General features: G+C 34.2%; 1 protein-coding gene across 1 annotated transcript in view; it reads right to left on the bottom strand.

Annotated features, from left to right (window-relative positions):
- Positions 1-22,328, bottom strand: part of SNTG2 (syntrophin gamma 2) — a 194,157-nt gene that overhangs the window by 16,413 nt on the left and 155,416 nt on the right. Inside the window, exons 13-15 of the mRNA XM_085056753.1 lie at positions 21,249-21,365; positions 13,885-13,956; positions 10,392-10,601 (exon numbers count right to left, since the gene is read on the bottom strand). Coding sequence (XP_084912879.1) covers positions 10,392-10,601; positions 13,885-13,956; positions 21,249-21,365 — 399 coding nt within the window. The remainder of the gene's footprint in view (positions 1-10,391; positions 10,602-13,884; positions 13,957-21,248; positions 21,366-22,328) is intronic.

The raw sequence follows: 22,328 nt of genomic DNA, 5'->3' as shown, positions 1-22,328 counted from the left end.
TATTTCAGAAAATATATTTTTGGAGTAGAAGAATCCAGCATCGACAATTTGAACTGATAAAATTTTAGCTTCCTCCAAATATCACTTCTACTAGTTTATTTTTATTTCTGAGACCAAATTCCTCTCCATGTTACATTTAATTTTTTCTTCAATTTTTTTCTGTGTCAGTAAAACCTGTGAGGAATTTTGTAGGGCTTGTCAGAGGAACTCAAAAGCCTGAAAGAGGGAAGGACCTAAATGATGTCTTCTTCTGCATTAGAAATAAAACAATGCACACCAGCATTTGAGATATAGTGACAGGGAGTGAAAAAATATACCAACAGCAGATGGTTTGGAGCACAGATTTGTGCCTTAAGACTTTATACAGAAGCTTTTAACAAGCTAGTAAATCATACAGAAGTGACATGGGTAAGGTGTCTTAATGCATCCAATGCATTTACGAAACACAGAATTTGGTAAAAGGCTTAATATGGGACAAGATATGTTAAAAAAAAAGTCTTCCTGAAAATTCCACTTCTAGCATTAAAAAAATCCAAGTAGGATGTGAAAATGAAGATAAGAGCAACCAGAGTTATTATGGTTGTTCTGAGAAATATCTATCAGCCCACATATAGAGAGAGTACTAGGAAGCAAAATTAAACCCCTTAATTCTGAACACAGCCTGCAAAACCTTCAAGAGTGTTTTCACATAGAATTACTTGTGCTAAATAGAAACTCTTAGAAATTGCAAAATTGTTGAATTAAAAATGCACATGATTTGGCTTTCTCATATTAAAAAAGGTGTTATTTAAGTGTAAACTATTTTACATATCATTTTTTTTTAAAGGAAAACTTTCAGAACATGTTTATAAAGTACACTGAAAGCATTGTCACTCTGAACCCACATTATATGTGAGAAAATGAAACAACAATGAAATCTCTCATCCATCAAAAGCACAAGAGTTTTCAGAAATTTAATCTAGAACAGACTCCCAAAGCTCAGGTGTATTCCTGTTCCAGATATTGGTAAAAAAAGGATCAGTAAAATAATTTCAGTGAGAACAATCAAGTGACTACCACCTTCACTTAGAAAAATATGGCAAATCCCCTCATTTTCCCATACCATTAAGGAATTTGTACTGTCACAATTGAAAGGTTACAGAACTTTGATAATTCTGGAGAGATACAAATAAAATCACTTCATTGAAACAAACCAGACCCAATTAAAAATCTTGTACATTCCTTCAAGATCTGCAGTTGCTGCAGACAAAGGAATTACATCTTAATGTCCCAAAATTACTCTTTTTTTACATACTTTGCTGGTATAAGTATAAAAAGTGCATTCTCTTATAAAAGATGGTACTGTAATCTGATGATTTAAGAAGACGTTATAGTTGTTTTTTTTAAACATTGATGCACATTTGTGGTTCAGCATATATGTATGTAGGAGACACTCTGGCACTGAAAGTAAGATTTTTCAAAGAACTCAAATAATGGCTCATTATATTTTCAGTGAATTTCAAAAAAAATTATTTATTTCAGTAGAAGTTGGACTAGCTCAGTGCTTTAGAAAATAATACCTAGGTTTAGTACATCCACATTTTAAATGCTAACTTTCTCAGGATCCTGTTAGGCTTGAAACTTTTGCCTTTAGGTCATGTACTGAAATAACTATCTGATTTATTTATAATTTTTAATTTATAATGTTCGTGACATTGTAGCAGCTAACTGCAAAAATGGTTTGCTTAGTAGGGCTTTCATTGGACAGACTGTCTTTTCAGAAACTTTCAACATCACTGAGATTGGGCATTAAACTACGATTCCGATACTAGGATTGCATGGACATGTGGAATGAAGTGAATTTTACTCTGCAGGGAATTGTGTTCCTGTAGGAAGACTGAGGTGAACTTGTAGGTTCAGCTGTTCCTTGGCAAGACAGATAATGTAGTGGGAGATGCCTCCTCTTGGCCATGGCATTCTCTCTGTAATATAAACCTATAGCTAAAGTAAATCTGACAGAAGTAAAATTACTTGCTATCCCCTCTGCTGAAAAGGCAGACTATGGCTTAAATTGGTTGTAGCAAAAGGCAAGGAGAAAAATGGAGGCAGGACAAAATCTAAGGGCAGCAGCTTAGAAATGGTAATCTTCTAGCAGGGAAAATTCAAATTGTGTTCTTTAGCCTTGGCTTATGCCAGAAGAGATTGCGCTTCCTCATCTCTGTGTCTGAGCAATGGCTTCACGGCTTTGCAGCAACTCATTTTCCCACAAAGAAAAGCAAGAATCAACAGTGACTTGAATGGTGAGAGTTTCCTACCTATAGATTGTCCCAAGCATATTTTCACATACCTGAGGCAGATTATCAGTGGCAATCACAGTAATCAAGCTGACACTGCTTGTTTTAGTCGAGCCAGTAGAACTCTACTAGCTTACTTCAGCAAAGACAATGACTTCATTTTGATACAGTTTGTTATTACATAATAATAAACTTTTTTTTTTCCTCTGGCAATCTATAAATTCTGGAATTTCACAGCTGAAAAGGGAATTTAATCAGAAATATCATCAAGAGACATTCCTGAGTACAAAATTCAGTTCTGAATCAATGATGTTTTCACTGAGATTTTGTTTTCCTGCCTGATTCTTATAAATCATGGGTGGAGAATAATAGGGAACACCAACCTTTAAAAACATAAAATGCAACATAAAAATTCTAAGGTAATATTACTCTCTAAATCTGAAATTTATTGACAGGAAATTCTTGACAGTAAATTCATGACAGATTTAAAAGAATCACAGAATGGTTTGGGTTGGAAGGGCTGCAAAATGGGCCCACCCACCATGGGCAGGGACAACTTCCACTAGACCAGGCTGCTCAGAGCCTCATCCAACCTGGCCTTGAACACCTCCAGGAATGGGGCATTCACTGCTTCTCTGGGCAACCTGTTCCACTGCCTCACCACCCTCCCAGTACAGAATTTATTTCTAACATGTAATCTAAACCTGCACTATATAAATTTAAATCCATTCCCACTTATATATAATTATTTGTTCTTTAAAAAGTCCCTCAACTCTCTTGTAGTTTCTTCTGTATTCAAATCTATGAGTTCCTCTGGAAAATAATAACAAAACTAGATTCTCATGACACAATTTTTATATAAATCTTTGGATTTATAAATAAATGTACGTAATATGAATTATAGAAAATTTTTTAGATTTACCCTTCCAACATAAATAAATGCAATTTTAAATATATCTTCTATTTTTAGAAACAACAGTTAAAATTTTATTTTAATCATGTTTAAAATACAGAATATAGAAACAATTTTGAGTTCAGTAGCCTTGTAAATTGGTTCATTCTCTTGTTTTTTAAAAAATTCCAATAGATGCATTGCTTGGTTTTCATCTGTTATGTAAATTGTTGAATTAACAATAATTATTGAAATATATTTACAATTAATCTCTATGGCTCTCAAAACTTTTCTTTGTGTTGAAAAGTGAGAATGGTGTAGTTTTTACAGCAATGTGGAAATGAATTAGAATCTAACACCATTTCTAAAGGTGACCAGTTAAATTGGAATTGTAATAAGCTTTCTGTGCATAATGAAAACAATCTAAAACTTAATTGTGTAATTAAACTGAGTTCTTCTTGTAACAAACTGGTGAGTATCTTTTAATGATGCTGTAAATCTAACCTAATCTAAATGCTATTTAATATCTCACCTGAATGTAAGCAGAATATTCCCTTTGCTTAAATGTTTGTCTGAGAAATTAGTTCTGAAATTAGCATATAGTGCCATTTCCACTCTTGAAGGGACTCCTATGTATACCTCTGTTTCATATATGCTTTGCAATCATCACAGAATAAAAAAATAAGATAGCACCGCCAACTGCATTTAATATTTTTGCAATTTCCATATACCATTTGTAGCTCACAATGCTTACACTGTGATCAACCAATCATGTTTTACGCAATCTCTCAGTTCACCGTGAAGAATTAACAGAATCATAAACCAGAAATGACAATTACTTCCTATTCAGATTGCCTAATTTCTGCTAGGTTTTGTTTATTTAAGTGGACTTCTTTTCCTCAGTGTCCAAGGGTGATTTAGACTACTATTTCTACAGCACCATTTAATTCCAAAAGATGCTGAGAAAAATCAAGTGTGTTTGTTTTGGCAGCAGAGTTACTGAGACAGCCAAAGTTCTGAGCATCTCAATTCATGCCACTAAACAATGACTAGAACACACATTTTGTGTAATGTTGCAGGAAGGAGACACAGGAACTTAACTTCTTGTAGGTTGCCTGGATCTGAATATCACAAACCCTTCAGCTTTCTCTAAATCCAAAATCATCAACTGAACTTGTACCTGTCATGCTAAAGAAATAGTTTCAGATGGGGCTAAGTGCACACTTCCATACAGCTTGGCCCCCATTGTCCTAGGCTGCAATATAGATGTATTTAAGTATTCTATTACCACCAGCTGTGGGCCGTTAGCTGCTATCACCTGCTAATGACCCACCCCAGATGACAGACAATGGGCCATCAGGGACCCACCGTGTGACTCATGGACTTATCCCATTGTGGGATGCTCTGCCCAGGAGGGAGGAGCCAGGTGTTCCCACCTGGATATAACCTGGCCTTGGAACTGCCTGAGCTAGCCCTGTCTACTGGGTTCCCAGAGGACAAGAGCTACCACTGGACCTTCAGCTGGAGACTAGATCTTCACAGCATCACTGCTTGAACCGAACTACTTCAGTTGGACTGCTACCACCACCCTAACAGGGTGTTAGGTTGTATCTGACTTTGTCAGTGCTTTTCCTTGTATTATTTCACTTATTTTTAATTTCAGTCTTGACTTGTGATCTCCCACTGGTTTGTTTTCAAACCAATACACCCATACAGTGGGATGTATGGAATACATATCCCTGGCAAGGAATACATATCCCTGACCAGAACACACAACTATTTACATTCTTAGTGGCTTGTTGAACACTCAACTTTAAGCAAATATAAAGGCATTTTGTTAAAATATGCATTAAAGTTCAGTTTAAAAAAAAAATTGTTTAGAAGCCATTTGAATGCTCCATCTGGCTCCTAACTTGGAAATCATGACAAATTTGTATTTATCTCTAAAGGACAAAGAATAAATGCCCAAATAAATAAACAAATTTTAGGTCTTTCTGGAGATGCTCAAGATATGGGAGCTATTTATCCACTTAATTTGGTGAAAACATGAATTGTTAAAATGTCAGTGGAATTTTGTGCAGTTCTTTCTTTTTGATCTTTAATGATTATGTGATTTTTGCATGCCATAGAAGCAAGTATGTGATTTAAAATATATACACCACTTTTCATGTTATAAACCAATTATTGCTTGTGACTGGTTAATAAGTAGCACATATGCATACAGTCACTATTACACATATTTTATACAATACAGTCAACTGAATGCTGTTAAAGGGAAATTACGAGAAAAAAATACTGGTTTCCTTGAAAGGTTATTGAGGTCAGTTGGAAAGAACTTATTCACTTGTTTATTTTGAATTAGTTGCAGTAAATGCTTTCAGATGATTTTTAATTGAGATATGCATCTAAAATTAAGTAACAGTCAAGAATAAACAGCAAGCAGGTGTTGTAATGAGGAGGTTGCACAGATTGTTTCCTGAGCTGCACGGGAAGGATGGGAGGAAAAGCATTACATGGACAAGTTTTATAAAGAAAATTTTAAACTTCTAAATCTTTACTAGAAAAACAAGAGGTGAAAATCAACACCTGTCAACAGTATTATGAAAGGATTTGTACAATAAACAATGCATGTTTCATGGAAAGCAACTTCATCTTTCTCAGATGAAAATATTATGAATAGGTTAGAAATTAATTAAAGCTGATGAACTTGCAAAATCTGTGACAAGATATTACAAGGAAATTAAGAAGATGGATAGAACAGAGGATATCAAAAAGCAGACAGGACCAGACACTTAATCAGAGATACTCCATCAAACAAAAAGCAAAAGACATATAAAGCTGAGGAAAGGTTATTGAGTAAACCACTTCAAAAAAGTTACATGATTTTTTGTTTGTTTGGTTGGTTGGTTTTAATCATCAGTAACATGATTGCAGATTCCTTACGTATTTCATACATATCAGCCTGAAGAACACACAGTGTTTAGGGGGAAATGTAAAAGTGGAACAGGAAAATGATGAATTAATCATACTCTAAGCTATGTCACTCTCATGTCTGTCATCATTTTTAAGCGTGGAAGACAAGCTCACAGATAAAAACAGTGACAGCCCAGAATAAATAATATGTAAAAGGAATTGTTGCTTACAAAACAAAACAAAATTATTAACTGAACTTACCTATTGTTTAATTTTTAGTAGCACAATATTTGTAGAAAGAAAATTGTAAGTTTCAGGTGGGAATCCTACAGAAACAAAGCTCCCAGTCTGCATGCACAATTATTCCCAATAATTGCTTTTACATTTATCCAGGAGCAGACATAATCTGTCTGAAAGCAATTCTGAGTCACAATGATTCTGAGTCATATATTCAGCATCAAGACTCTTACAATAGAGAATAGTTTGGTGTTAACTCTTAGGAAAATAAAGAAATGTTAAAAATGCATACAAAAATATAAAACACCCCCAGAATATGGAATTCATGTTAATTGATTTATAAAGAAGGAAAACACAGGATAATTGCATTGTACATTTATGTTCATTATAAAATGCTTTTGGATTTCCAATAGTGTTAAGTGAAATAATTTGCAACATTCATTAATCTTCATTTTGTTTTGCTTTGTTTACTTTTATTTTATTTCATTTGTAATGTATATGCTTCACATGAGGACCCTGTGTCATTTCAGGAACATGAAAAACATGAATTTTACTGCTAACATTTCTCTATACATTCATATCCCTGACTCAAACAAATATATATTATAATTTTAAGGGTTTATTTGTCTGTCAGTGTCAGTCATTGAATCACAGAACAAAATGGAAATAAGTTAACTAGAAGTACTTACCTTTAAGCACAGAAAATAACCAGGCAACAAAACTTCTTGATTATTCTGTTAGAAGTGAATGGGCCTATTATAATTTTTGGAGTAATTAAACAAATTTTTTTTGTCCAAGCAATGGAAATGATTTCAATAAAATAGGTTATTCAACTGTATGAGAATTGGAAGAGCTTGCAGCATCTTCATCAAAGCTGGAAATATGAAGGGAAAATTTTCTTTTGTGTTAGAATTGCTAGTGAGGAGAATACATGACTGTGTCTCATCACTACATACGCACTGCAGCTACTTTAGAGACACTGTGGTAGATGATTTTCCCCTGCATGGGTTTTTTTTTTCAGTCTCCTGAGAGTTCTTTCATTTGTAAAGCAGATTTCTCTCCTCTGTCCTCTGCCAGCCATGGAACAAAGCTTACATGTGCAAGATTTCAAGATGACAAAACCGTTGGTCCAATTTTTCTAGAGCTGACAGTGAAATGCATTACTGTCACTCATTCCTCTGTCCACTATCAGATAGTATTCCAGTATTCTCCTCCATCCTCCTGTTGAGCAGAACCAATCCAAATCATCCCTTTGAGATGTTTCTGCATTAATTTAATAATCATATCCAAGACTCAGATGAGTCAACATAATTTCCGATGGAAAAAATAGTCTGAGGTAAGGGAAGAATTCTGATTAGGAAATTTGAAAAAGACAACATTGAAAAAATATGAAATAAAATCCTGTAATACTGACAAGACCAACCTGAAGGGTCAAAGAATTAGTAAGAGCTCTGTAAAACATGCTAGCCTCTTATTTTTAAAGATTTTCTACACTGTAAAAAACTTGGGAAAAAAAAACCCCAGAAGATAAATTAATTAATCTGTTCATCATTTATTCATCTTGCATTGTTTAGAATGTTCCAGGTGAGACAAACATTCTTGCTGGGATTAGTGGGAGATAATTTAACTTCAATATGTGATTGAGGGGATTTCACTGCCTATCTTCCACCATTGCAATGCTGACTTTTATTACCAGCTTCATGGAAATAACTCCTATTGCATTTTTATTGCTCCCATCTATCCAAGTTATGCCATGGTCATCTACAATAGTTTATCTAGGAAAAAAATACATATATTTCTAGCACATGTATTTAACATGTGTTTGCTTGCGATCATTGTCTGTAAGATTAATTTCACTGGGGCCACTGAATTTCACAATTTCTTGGTAAACTTCTTTTAGTAAGCATCTGCAGCTTGAAATAGGGCTTTAAGATAGCTGAAAGGAGAACAATGTTGTGAGGGGAGTTTCTTCCTGCTTTATCGCATTTCTTCTGTAATTTACTGCTGCTACCATTTTCAGAAGAAAAGTATAAAAAGAAAATAACACAACATGGGCAGATAAAATTCAAAAGGACCAGTGCACCTTAACAATTCTTTTCATAAACTGTGTAAGGAGAGAATCTTCTCAGAAATATAGCTATTGTTGTAGAAACACCAAATACAAAGGCTACGTACAGGATAAGGTTAACAAAAACTCACAGGCAAGATCCTAACTACACTCAACAGTAAACAGGAGCAAGCCATGTTTAAATAAGAATGGCTGAAATGGTACAATGCAATCCAACACCTGCTATGAATCTTACCCACTCATTTATGAATAAAAAATAATTTCCAAAATTCACCAAAAGAAAGAACTTTTACGGATTGACATACCAGTGACAACCTTGAATTTTCTGGATACTGAAATGCAAGTTCTTTTTCTATGACTTGAAATAATTTATGCAATATTAAGTTGCACCTCATTCATGCTGCTCTTGACACCATTCTGAAAAGGAAGGCATTTATGGAAGGAAGAAAGAAAACAGTACAGTCAAAAGTCTTTTCACTGCTGGAGAGTGACCACAGCATTCTGCACTCTACTAACATAGTGGTTTACAGTGAATATGAATGCATCCAACTGTGTGAGAGAAAATTAAGATATAAGAAACATGTATAGAGACTTAAGCACTACAATCAGGATTTTATTTGAATGTGTCTCTTGAAGGTTTCAGATAGGATAAACCACAGCTGCAAGAAATTTAATGTCTTTTGTGTTAAATGAGCCTAGATGACTGATTCAAATGACAAAAGTTCAACCCACAAGCAAGGAATCATTCCTTAATTTTAAGACTGTTAGGATGTTAGGAAAGAAAATCAAGTTTTGAGATTTAACAAAAACCATTCAGAAATCTAATCAGATAAAAAGCCAGCTAATCTCCACCCTTGTTATACTTAATTTTAATTATGTGTTATCTGCTTTTGATACAGATAATAAATACGATTGTTCAAACAATTGTATTACAATTCCTTGAAGAGTTTATGTGAGAAAATACTTTATGTATACTCAATATGCATTATTAATCCCTCCCTGATGTCCAACAATTTCTCAGGAAGAATCAATCTTTTCCTGAAGAACTGCATTCCTTCTCAGAAGTGCAGGAGTAAGAACAATATTGTTGCAAAATCTTTTTTTATTCATTCTTCAGTCTGAAGAGACAAATGGAAGGGTTCTAAGCAAGTACCTTGTTAGAACCTAGAAACCTGGTTAGAATCCCTGGGATTTGAAAATTTAGATGAGGTGATTCAACACCTGTGATAGGACTCCTGCTCCTTGCAAGTTGTGTTAGTACAATGCTGAGATCCAGTGTTCTCACTATTCCAAACATCTTTACGAAGTCCACAGGTCACTGCGAAGCTGAGCATACCAAATCAAGTTTGCATTTGTGCTAACCTGTGTAAATACTTTTTTTAAATAGAGAAGAGCTATATTCTCAATCCATACCACTCGTCTAGTTCACTTGAGAGTATGGATCTAGATTTACTAGCTAGCGGAAAGTGATAAGCTACTGTTTAATTTTGACAATTTAAGACTATTGCAAACTGCTTTTCACTTGTATGCTGTCTTCAAACTTTTCCTTGTTAACAAAGACAATCTCAATTCACAATTAACAATAAAAGAGCAATATAGTTCTTCTTTGAAAACAGAACAATTATGTAAAACACAACATATTTACCTTCTGTGAGAGGAAAATCAGCTTTCTGGAGGAAAATGTTCATGTTGGACTAAATAAACTCCAGAGAATTTCCCAGTGTATTATGTATCCCAGTGTATATTTCCCAGGTAAAATGTATTAATTTCCAGTTTTTTATAATCAAGGTGACACTGACTGTTATTACATAGTCATTGACAAAAAAATATTGATGTGATGACGAAGCTTTCAGAAGTCTTCAGTGTATTAAATGTACTCAGACCCTTAGTCACAGAGGAAATCAATCTTATGCAATTATTAAACATACAAACAACCTAAACTCTTGTTATACTTAGTTTAACATAGTTTAACTTACAGATTAAACTATTTAAATTATACACTACTTACCCCTGTTCTTTGAACTTCCAAGAAAATTGCTCTTTGAAATGATTTCTCCCACACTGCGAGTTCACTGCCCAGCTCTACATTGAAATAATGACTCTTGCCATGTCCAACCAAAACACTGAAACAATACGGCCTCTGGTCTTCAAGATCGAAGTCCTGGTGAATACCTAAATACAAGTTTGCTTGTAGCCAGCAATCATCAGCAAGCCAGAGCTGAAAGACACATTTCAGTATGTGACTCTTCATCTGGCAAAAGAGTTGAAGCAACACTGTCTTCTGTAAGTGATGGTACTTTGATATACTATGGCATTATGTCAAAAATTACCTTAAAGAAATGTTCTAGGAGTTAAATAATTATGTCAAAGACAACTTCTCTATTTGTTTCTTATTTGCTTTATCCTCTATCATGTGATCCAAGCTACTACTGCAGTTCCAAAATAGTCAAAATTACCTAAGTAATACACATATAACTTAAAATAAGTTTGCACCAATACATTGTTTATAGCGAAAAATAAGGAAATCCCCTAATTGTTTAAATACATTCCAGGAGCTGTGTACCAGCTGTGTAGTAGACTATAATTACTCCATTCTAATTGGGTTCCAACATGCTAAACCCCAAGGAATGCAGTAATTTATCAAGCACCCCAGAGCTAATTCTGGAAATGACAACATAAGCATGTCCTCTGATAGCTGTCAATGCTGTTCTGTAACTACAAAGAGACTCAAGCAAGCTCCTGCTGTCACCTTCGAGATAGAGAAACTTCACATTAAACTTTCATAATAAAAAATATCCCTGTAATAGAATGTTTTGTAAATGTAACAAATTAATACAAGAAACTTCCCTAATATTTCAAGACTTCATTGATTAACATAAATATAGAGGAAAAGAAAACTAAATTAAATAGCTAATACTTACATATCTAAGTACTTTCACAGTCTGAATTTCCAAATTAAACATGTTTTTAAATTTCTATTTATCAGATAGAGCCTTTCCCTATCTCCATTTCTCTATGTTATCATGGAGCAGAAAAGACTGAAAGAAGAAAATAATTAGCAATGATCCATGGTGTGTGTTGGGAGCAGCACATATTGCCACCAGAGTACACAGCATCATGTTGTCAAAATTGGCCCTGCAGCTACCTGAGACTTGATGAAGCTTGAAGTTATTTTACAACACTTCTTTGTACTGTTAAAAGGAAGTTGAACAAAATTCCTGCATATATTCTGCTGTTCAGCAGCTATGGAGTTGTAGGCATTACATTTGCTTCAAGACTCAGTGCTGCATGTCGTGGCTTGCAGAATAATATATTAGCATTTTTTTAATTTGTATGTGAAAATACCAGGCAATAAAAAAAATAAAATCTCTTTAAGACAAGTGACTTTTAAAAATGTACAGGATTACAGTAAGTTTGAATTATGAGGCAAACTATAGGAATGAACATGTGCGATAAAAGACATTACATTTCAAATCATCTGGTTGTTACCAGCAAATGTCCACAAACATGCAAATGCACGTTATATATGTAACTTTTAATTCACATATTTGTATATACTTGCTTTTCTATGCAAATGTGTGTTTATATGTATATATGCATACACACAAATCTGAAATATATTAAACATTCTGTTTTAAAATTTAACTTTCATATTGGATTCTTATTTTCCATGTTTAACTCTTGGGTCATAATAAATATAGATGAGATGCTTACAGTTAGGTATGTAACAAGAGCCCCTCTCCTTAAAATCCATGTTTCAGGAGAAGGTACAATAACACACTCTACCACAGTACAGTGCACTAGTACTAACCAGCTTCGGAACATCCTTAAGAACACCCTCCCCAAACAGCAGCTTTTACAGCATAACTCTATCATATGTAATGCAGAAACCTCAATCTCTTACAATGTCTCCCTATCTTTTTGGATTTTCTCACTTTGCCTCACTGTCCTTTATACCAAAGAATCAACAGAAAAGAGGTTAAAGAGCTCAGTTTGAGCTTTTGCACTTTAGCTAATGTATTCATGAAGACTGGCAATTAAGCATTCATTTATTAAAATGTCAAGAACATTAAGGAATTGAATCTTGGGTAGTTTATTTCCCCACTTCTTTTTCCTAATGAAAAAGTACCGCAGAAGTTGCTTTAAGAAGAGAATATCCTTTAAATTACCATAATATTGAAGGAAGTGCTGAGTTTCAGCAGTAACATTTAAAGGAGAAAAAACCAAAACCAAAGCCCAAGCCACAGCAAAATCTTCTCAAAAGGCTTAATATGTATATATTTCATTGGTACCTGATTTATTTATGAAGCAAAAGTAAAATTATAAAAAATATTAAGGAGACCAAATAAATGATGTGACAGAACATATGCTTTTTTTTTTTTTTTTGATGTCTCAGTGATGGGCAGGACCTGAATTTGCCCACGTGTTCCCAGCTGGAGAGATGGTCATACTAAAATAATGCCATATGGCTCTGCTCCTGTGCCTTGCATTCTGGAGCTGAGCTCTAGTCCTGATCTCCTGGACTGCTGATTTCCTGGCATGGCAGTGCCAAAAGACTTCCTTCCCTGAATAACTGTTGCATCAGAAAAAAACCCAACAAATAAAAAAACCCGAACAACATAAAAACCCCCAGAAACCCCAAACAAAACCAAACCAACCAAACAAAAAAATACTCCACCAATGCCATACCAAAAATCTTAAGCACTTCTAGTTCAGTCCAGGATCTGTTACAGGTAAGAGAGCAACAACCTGCCTTTTCCACAGCATCAGTGCATTGTCAAAGGAGAAACAGCAGAGCAGGACAGCAGCTCGTGAGACTAAAAATGAGCTTTAATTTTTCAGTGAAACACTATTTTTCTGAACGGACAGATTTTTTTTTTCTGAAAATGTTTTTACTCTCCTATACAAATAGGGTCTCATCTAGCTGCCTTATCTCACCTGCAAAGGAGTTTTTGTTTACCTGTTGGAGAACAAAATTAATCTGTCTGGCAATTTATTAGAAAATATATTCTATAAGTCAATTATTTGAACACAGTGCTAAGATTTTTCTCTGAATTTATGATTCAGAGAAAGCTAGACAGAAAACACAGCTCTGTGTAGCTGGGAGAAGGAAATTGATTCTATAGGACACAAATCCAGCATGTTGCCCTTTGTAAAGCAAAACCCACTATAATACTTGATACATCAATCCATATGATAAATCAAGTACATAATTCTATATTTTTAATTACTGAAATGAAATAGAAGTCTCTTTCTATGGATCAAGACTTACAGCAAGAGCATTTTGAACGTTTGCTTGAAAATCTGACCCCCTAAGAAAAACCCAGTATCATCACGCTTAGCAGTGTTTCCCACTGACACTTCATACAACCAGCTGTAATACTGAAAAGAGATGAGCTATTTGAATGTTAGCTACTCCTAGTTAATATTAACTTGAGCTTATCATCAAGAGGTAAACTTTCTTTACTAAATTATATCATTGGAACTGTTGGAAAACCTACCTTGTGAATTTTAAATAGAACCTCACAGAGGTTATAGATTTTTTCAGCTCGTACCCAGTCTAGTGTGCTTACCTATAATATTAGAAAAAAAATAATATTATCAACATATTCTTTATTCAAAAATCATGTTCAGATGAAAAATCTAAAAAGGTTTTATCCATCATTATTGTACTGGATGCTTTAAATACAGGCACATCACTACATTTAATATGCAGCATTTAGAAAAGACTGTCAAATAGCATTAAATTTTTACGTAAACATGAATTAAAAGGTGTTAAATAATTTCATTGTTTTTTTCCCCAGTATGATGGAAACCTCTTTGTAATCTCTGTGGTTAGTTACAGAAGCATATTTATTTCTCAAGATGCTAACAGAGAGAACTCAGTCTCAAACACAGAGTCATTCAGCTTCATGTATCAATTGTGAAAAATTATAATCAACAGATCAAGATGTATTCCTAAATTCAGTTTTGAGTTTACAGGCACTAGGGTGTCAATAACTCAGGAAAGCTGAAAAGGACTATGTGACTGCAATATTTGAAATTAAGAATAATATCAACTGTATGCTTAATAATATGAATACACCTTTTTTTGTTTTCTTTTGATTTCATTACTGAATCCATTGACATGACAGGCTGTTAAAATTTGACAGCAAGAATGATTGCATGTCGCTGTTGAGCAGCTAGCAGAGTAATGAATGCATCGGTTCTCAGTGGCAAGAAGGAATGACCTTTATTGTTTTGATTTCAATTGCAGTTTTTACCAAAATTCTACTTTGTGATATAATGTGATAATCTGTTTTCTTTTAAAAACAGTACCTAGCCTATGTAGTTCAGGAAAGAAACAAGAAATTTCCTTATACACAGGAAAAATTCAAGGGGAATACATATTATTTTTGCTTATATATTTTATAGCAAAATCCTAGCTTTTGGGGAATGCACAGGAATGGCTGCATAGATACACAAAGGATTTGACTAAGTTGTAGCTCTGAGGCTTTTGTCATACGGAAATAAGTGTTTTGGTAACTCTAATAGAACTTCAATACTCTAAAATTCTAGGGCTGACACAGCTTTGTTCTATTCCCACCCCTCACCCAAAAGGAAGAAAGCAGAAAAAAATAAATTAAAACTATTTACGTAAAGAAAAACTTGTTTTTCCAAAATCTCGCTTATGTGGATGAAACTTAACTAGAAAAAAGACTATCAAATTCAATAACAAATTATTTTTCTCTGTGTTCACAATAGCACATAGTTTGCCTTTAAAAAAAACAGTATTTCTCCTAATAATTTGCATGGAGATCAACATGTTTTGGTTCTTTTAAAATTTATCTTAATGTTTAATTTTCAAGTCTTTTTAAATTCTAAGCTGTTAAACAGAATTGTAATAACATTATGAGAATCCAAACCACTACAACACTTACAGGCATCTGATGGGACTTTTATTGGTTATTAAATGTTACTTCAGAGTCCTTACAGGAGTTATGGGAAATTGGTGTTAGTTTCTTTCTAATCTTAACAATCTGAATTAATTCTAAATAATCTAGTCTTCTCCCCATTCCTCTTAGGTTTAGATTAGTTTTGTTGAGATGATTAAATCTATGTATTGTGAATGACCTACTGAAATGGGACTGAAGAACTCTAAAAGAGGAAGTTCTAGCACCACATCTTTTCAGGATATAGAGGGACTCACATTCTAGGATTCTCCATTTCACAGTTTTATATCTTAACAATTAAATGGCAAACTTGAATACAACACATCCACTAGAATATGTAAAAACATGTGCCATACTTTCTTTTATTATGAGCAATGCCTCATAAATTAAAGCTCAAAATGTTACATGCAGCTAATTTTAAAATTACACAATAAAAGTACATAGTATTACTTAAAAGAAACTTTTCCAAATGTAAATCTAATGTTAGCTGGTTTAGAAAATAAATTTAAAGAAATTTTAGGTATTAACTCGCCTCCCCATCACTTCATAAAAGATAGCAATTTTTAAACCCATACATTTCTATTTTTTAGTCTTCCATTTCTATTTTCCTTCTTCTAAGCTCCATTCAATATTTTACTTGAGTTTTGCTTTTAACTATTGTACAAATAAGAAATAATATAAGTTTTGAAACAATGGAAACAGAGGAATAATAAAGCTGATTCAAAAAGAAACATACATTTAAATATGCACAGAGTAAGTACTGCAAGTCTTTGCTCATCTCATTTCCAGAGAAATATTTTGTACTTTGATGGCTGTTTTGAAAATAAAATAATTAGTAATACATGTTTTGCCCCATTACTGTTGATCCTCCAAAGGGATATTCTTGCTTCTTGCAAAATAAAGTTTCAAGTGGAATGGGGGTTAGTTCATTGTTTGGTCTTGAATTTCTCAAAGGGAAAGATTCTTTTCCATCTCAGTTAACAGCAGGAGAATCATTTATTGCTCTAAGTGGCTAGACATAAAAGCATAAGCAACAATTCATCTGCTGTTTATGAAACTGACTTTAGTGACATGGGCTATGACATGAAAGCTGTTGGGATATGAATGGAGTTCCATTTGCTCATATAATTTGTTTTGATTCCTGAAGATTAATGTTAACTGTTGGGGTTCTTTGAAGTATTAATGATGGACAATGGTGACACTGCAGTGCCATTAAAGTCATTCTGAATACTTCAGACTTCTTCCTATTATCCTGTGCATATCTTTCATCCTTTGATGCTTTCCAATCTCATACAACTTTTTCAGCAGACAGGTAGTGATGGAGACAACTGCTGGCACCTGTGTAAGCCAAGGTTTTATTTTACTGTGCATGTCAGAAAAAGGCTACCCCACTTACAGAGTGAAACAGTCTGAATACCACTGTGTGCAAGGTGCTCAGAACACAAATGACATGTTGAGAGGAATTTTAAGGAGGCAAAAGAAACATATTACAAAGGGCTACTAGAATCTGAAGAGATAACAGACATTATTTATAGTTTTATCAGAACTGCCATAGTATGTCTAAGTGTAAAATTGTATTGTTATAGACTGCTTTTCTTTAATAAAAACCCCAAAAATAATCATATACTCCTGGTCAAGGAGAAAAGCTGGAAATAATCAGAAAAGTTAATGAAAATTGCAATATCCTTCATGTGATTTAAAGAATGTTCCAGTTTATTGCAGGTTATCCATCATCACACATTTAATAACTGGGTAATAAGTAACTAAGATAAATGAGATACTGAAGTATATTTCTTAGGCAATAAAATAGTTTTTCTCATTATTTCCCTTTGGAATTGTTTCTGCAGGTATTCCATACATTGCAATTTCTTGGGATTATTTTAGCATGACAGTTTTATTATTTTTTACAAAGCATTTGACATAATGTTTCAAATAGATATCTTCAGGACAGATGACTTAATGAGAAATTAACTTGCATTCATATGAATTTAGTTCTGAAAGCGTCAAAAATAGTGTCAAAATACATGAGAGTTTCAATTATCATCAGTAAGCTTCTAATTTAATTTGTGTTTGTCTCATATGAATTTACAACCAACAGGAGCTGAATGTTGTTATTTTCATTATTGCAGACCAACTCCTTAGCTAACCCAATGCAGTATGTATTGATTACTTGGTTCTGTAGACATTTAGCTGTATTAATCCTTTTAGGAAGATTGCAGCAATAAGACATATGTAAACTCACAGATAACACTGAGCTGATCGAAAAGATAACAAAACAAAACAAAAAAAACTGAGTTACAAAAAAGTAGGAATCTGCAGCTACAATTTTAAGTCTACAATGAGAGACTGAAATAGGTGTGTAGAGTTACAAAAGTCCCAAGTGTTGCAGAAGTACTTTTTACTTCAGCATGTGTTTCTGCAATTTCCTCATGGTTTAAAAACAGGTGTTACAGTGGAGTTCTGAAAATAAACAAACTAGTAAAATCTAGCTTTACATAGTTAGACCACCTGATCTCAGCACCAGTTCACACTCATATTCCAAATATATTTACCTTTAAGTGTGTGTGTTAATCATTGACTTTATTTTAAGATGTTATGATTTAAAATAGAGAGAAAACAGTAAAGTTACATTCATTTTGACACACACATGCAGTAAACAATTAACTCACAAAGTTACTTGCTAGAAACTAGCTAGAATTCTGCAATATTAAAATAGGCATAAAACAGAGATCACCACTAAATAAATATGGAGTGAATGTAAAAGAGAATTATACTTTAAAACTCACTAAAATCAAATTAACATAGCATTCTCTTTGACTTTCTCTGAATACTGAATCTGATTCTAGAAGTCTCCACAGCCCCCCAAAATATTAAAAACATTTGAATAAATTTAAAGAGTGAAACTTAAGGGAAAAAAGATCAAAGTGTCCATAATACTACTGGAATACAGCAAATGTTGCATTATCTGAGATTTATGCAGAAGCATTCAATCTGCCTAGAAGTACTAGAAATGTCTAAGGAGAAGATGAAATATTTTAGTTAAAGAGCAATTAATTTCATTGGTCTCTTCACTCCTCAATGGAAAAAAATAAAGAATAATTACAAAAAATATTGTAAGATATTAAAAACAAGAAATCAAGATCTGTTCCAGAGATGACTCTGATACGGCATTATAAGAAGCCTAAAGATGCCCCAAACAACTCAAACTGGATGGTACAAAACATACACTAAAAGACAGTCAGATCCTAGCAAATCCTGTAACAACATAAATACAGACTTGTGTGTAGAATTGGAAAGTTCACCAAAAGTGTTCATGGTCAAGTCTACGCCCTACAACTTATTGACACCTCCCTCCTAATATGTTACATGGACATCCTGTAAATCATCAGTAGAAGTATTTAGGACTCACATGGCAGCATCAAAAACACTGATTGTGTTAATTACTTCATGCAAGCTTCTCTATACTGTCTGCCAAAGGTTGAATTCTTGTGTTACTTTCACATTATTCTTGTATTTATTTTTTTCTTAAAATTATAAGCAGCATATGCAGTGATTGTCTAGCAGCCTTCATGTTAAATCACTTCAGTGTTATTTATTCAATGACATTGAAAAAGATATTTTTGCAATTAAGGTTTACACAGTAGATCTAAGGACATGGCTACTTGAAGACTTCAATGTAAAAACCATAATGAACTACAAGGAAGACATAAAAAATCAAACAGCACAAGTGTCCCTACATTTAGCCCACATTCCACAGAAACAAAACATTCATTTTTCTTCTGGAAATTTTCAAAGACATAAAAGATAGTTTGATTTTGAATGAAAATTTTCAATACTTTTTCCTCAGTTTCTTCTTGGATATGAATTAAGAACTTTTCCAATATCTGAAAACTGACAGGAATTTTAGAGATGCTTTTAGCATGTAATAAAATATTCCCTGTATATTAAAATTGACAAGAATAATTTCTTTTTGTTCAATGGTGTTTTCCAGTTATGCGGTTTTCAGAAATGGGTCACACTTCTAATGTAGCAATCTGTAAATGAAATCTGTATATTTCCTAAATACAGTCAGATAAGCCACTTCAGGGATGCAGAAAGACCATTCTCTGTTAATCACACCATTCTTAATATTTTTGCACAATTTCCTTTATTTCTCATAGATAACTGTTTTCTGTTCTTATAAAAGTTTACAGTTGTATTTACGTTCATGTCATCTTTTACACACAATGAAATAGAAAAAGAGTGGAAATTGTACTAGATCCTTTCACAAGCAGTTGTAAAGTTATGGACAAAGGTAAATATAGAACTTCTAGGTCATCTGCTCTGTGTACACTATATTGGCACACTGATATTTCATTGATATTGCTGCATTGATTCAGAATACAATCAGCAGTAACAACATCTCTGAAATAAAACGTTAAACTTGTATCTTCTAAAGATCAAGCAAGTTGAAACATCTGAATTGTTTCGACTGAACAATCCTTTTTTTTTTTCTTATCCCACTTAAGATAGTAAAAATCCCAAACCTCAGTAGGAGCAATGGTAAGAGCAGTACCATCAACTATCTCTAAAAACAGTGAAAGAGCTCTATGCATGGTTTTGTGTGGAGACCTGTGTTTGCAGCTACAGAGCTGGGACACATGATACAGAACCAGAGCCATGGGAGCTCCCCAGGGTCTGGCAGGGTAGTGTCCTTGCCAGCCAAGTCCCAACTCCTGACCCTGTAGTGAGCTGACCCTGTCACACAGCCAAACACTCACAGAGCCTCTCACTAACTCCCCATACCCCTGCCGTCGGATGGGAGAGACAATAGGGAAAGCAAAATTAAGAAAATGCATGGGGCAAGACGAGGACAGTTCAGTAAGTGATGGAAAGTGGAAGAAATCAATTAATGCAAACGCAATCACACACTGCTCACCCCAAGCAGACCAATGCCCAGACAGCCTACAAGCAATGGCTACTTTTGAAGACCAAATCCCCATTTTTTATTGCTGAGCATGATGTTTCATAGTACGTGAAAGCCCTTTTGGTCTGTTTAAATCAGGTGTCCTGGCGTGTCCTCTGCAGCCTGTCCCAGCCCCAGGCTGTTTTATGTCTGAGCAGTGAGAACAGAAAGGCTGCCCCAGCCCTGCTCAGCATCAGCCCAAACACAGGGGTGTTAGCACTGCTTTAGCCCCAAGTAAGAGCCCCCTGCCACACAGGCTGCTATGAAGAAGTGACCTCTATCCCAGCTGGGCCCAGTACATGCCCCAGCCAGGAGCAGGGCAGCCATGCGATAATTAAATATTACTGTGGGGTAGTTAAATATTACCATGTGGTAAGTGGTAATTTGAACAGTTTAAAATGGGTCTAACAGTTTAAAATTCTACAGCTCATTTCCATTTAATCCTTTTAAATCAATTTTTAGAGAAGTATTTAATAAGTTACCTGTTGTGAAATAGAATTCTTGTTATGAGGTATATAAATTATCAAAGCAAGATTTACACTTAGCAGTAGATTCTCTTTAACACTTCGATCCCTTGCTTGTGTGAAAAATCCACAAGTATCACCCAATAGTACGGATGGTTTATTTAATGACACTTCTTGTCTTTCAGAAAACAGAGTAACTGTCAACTCATTACATCTACAAAATACCTTAGAAAAAATAAGGTGTGAAATAGTAGGCCTAATCAACCAAAATCAAACCTGACCTTGACAACTTCAAAAAGCAAAACACTGACTTCCCATTAGGAATTCTTTAAACCATCCAGATACAGTAAGCTTTCCAGAGGACCTAAGTATCTAAAGCTTATTGAAATTCAGTGGCATCTGTGGCTTAAACTTTCATTGAAATCTCAGCTGAAAACTTCACTTGATAAAAGAAAACAAACCCAGACATAACAAGCAGGTTTCCATTTACAATGAAACTGCCAGAAAAATATTAATTTTTTTACCGGTGGAGTGCTGAAAATATAGAAGGATGAACCCTTCAGGGCCAGAAACTTGAATTTGTAGAGCTGAGATGAATCAGTTCCTTCAAGTCTCTCATTTACCCATCCCATATGTATGACCTATAAAAGAAAATAATTGAAAATTAAAGCACTGTTTTTCAGTGGATCAAAAGAGTGGTTTTAGTAGAATGGGTTGCATTGTCTACTTCACATCTGTCTTCCAACCACTGCCATATTCTTGAAGCATACAGTATCATGCCAGTGTGTCAGAAATCCTTGAAGAGACTTAAACTGATAGTGCAGGCAGACTGAATCTTATCTGAAGTAAACCCTGTTTTAAGAGCCACCTATGCAGGTCAAAGTAGACTCTCACTTGAGCCAGCAGAAAACCTGCATGTACCAAAGTAGTTCAGCAGTTTCTAAAAACCATAATATGTTATCTAGAGCAGTGTCAAAACTTGGACATACTGACATTTCTATTACATGGAACTCTAAAGAAATAACTCTAAATGGATCACTAGATTTATCTGAAAGCGAATAGCTTTCTCCAAGCTCATGTTTGCAACTGTTAACAAAGTCTTTGCCATCCTTGTCTTTCAGAGTTTATATAGATTTTTAATATATGCTTTATCTCATTTTCAAAGAATTAGATACCAAATTCAGTGGTTACACAATTTTAGCAGTCTTACAATGCATGCCTTTATTTTCCAGATAAATTAATGCTAAGAAAAAATGAAAAACAGAAATAAAACTGCATGCTGCATTTTTGAGGTAAATGCAAATTTATGAAGGAATGCCATAAATAATAATGCCATAGTGTGGTAGCATAATATCAGGAATGTAGTTAGTGAAAGATAACAAGGCAAAAAACATTCTAGGCTCCATTTTACATACACAAAGAGGAATATATTGCTCTTGAAACAGGTACTTGAATCTAGAGTGAGTCACCAATCTGAATGCACAAGTATTGCTGAGCAGCTTGCTCATTTTCAACTAAGGCTACTCTAACTGACATTAGTGAGTTACACAGGGAAGAAATGCCAAAGCACTAGCTAATTGTACAGATGAATGCTCATACTTATG

The sequence above is a fragment of the Lichenostomus cassidix genome, chromosome 3, assembly GCF_008360975.1.
Source record: "Lichenostomus cassidix isolate B80296 chromosome 3, HeHo_3.0, whole genome shotgun sequence".
NCBI lineage: Eukaryota > Metazoa > Chordata > Aves > Passeriformes > Meliphagidae > Lichenostomus > Lichenostomus cassidix.
This window is presented reverse-complemented; position numbering and strand designations above follow the sequence as displayed.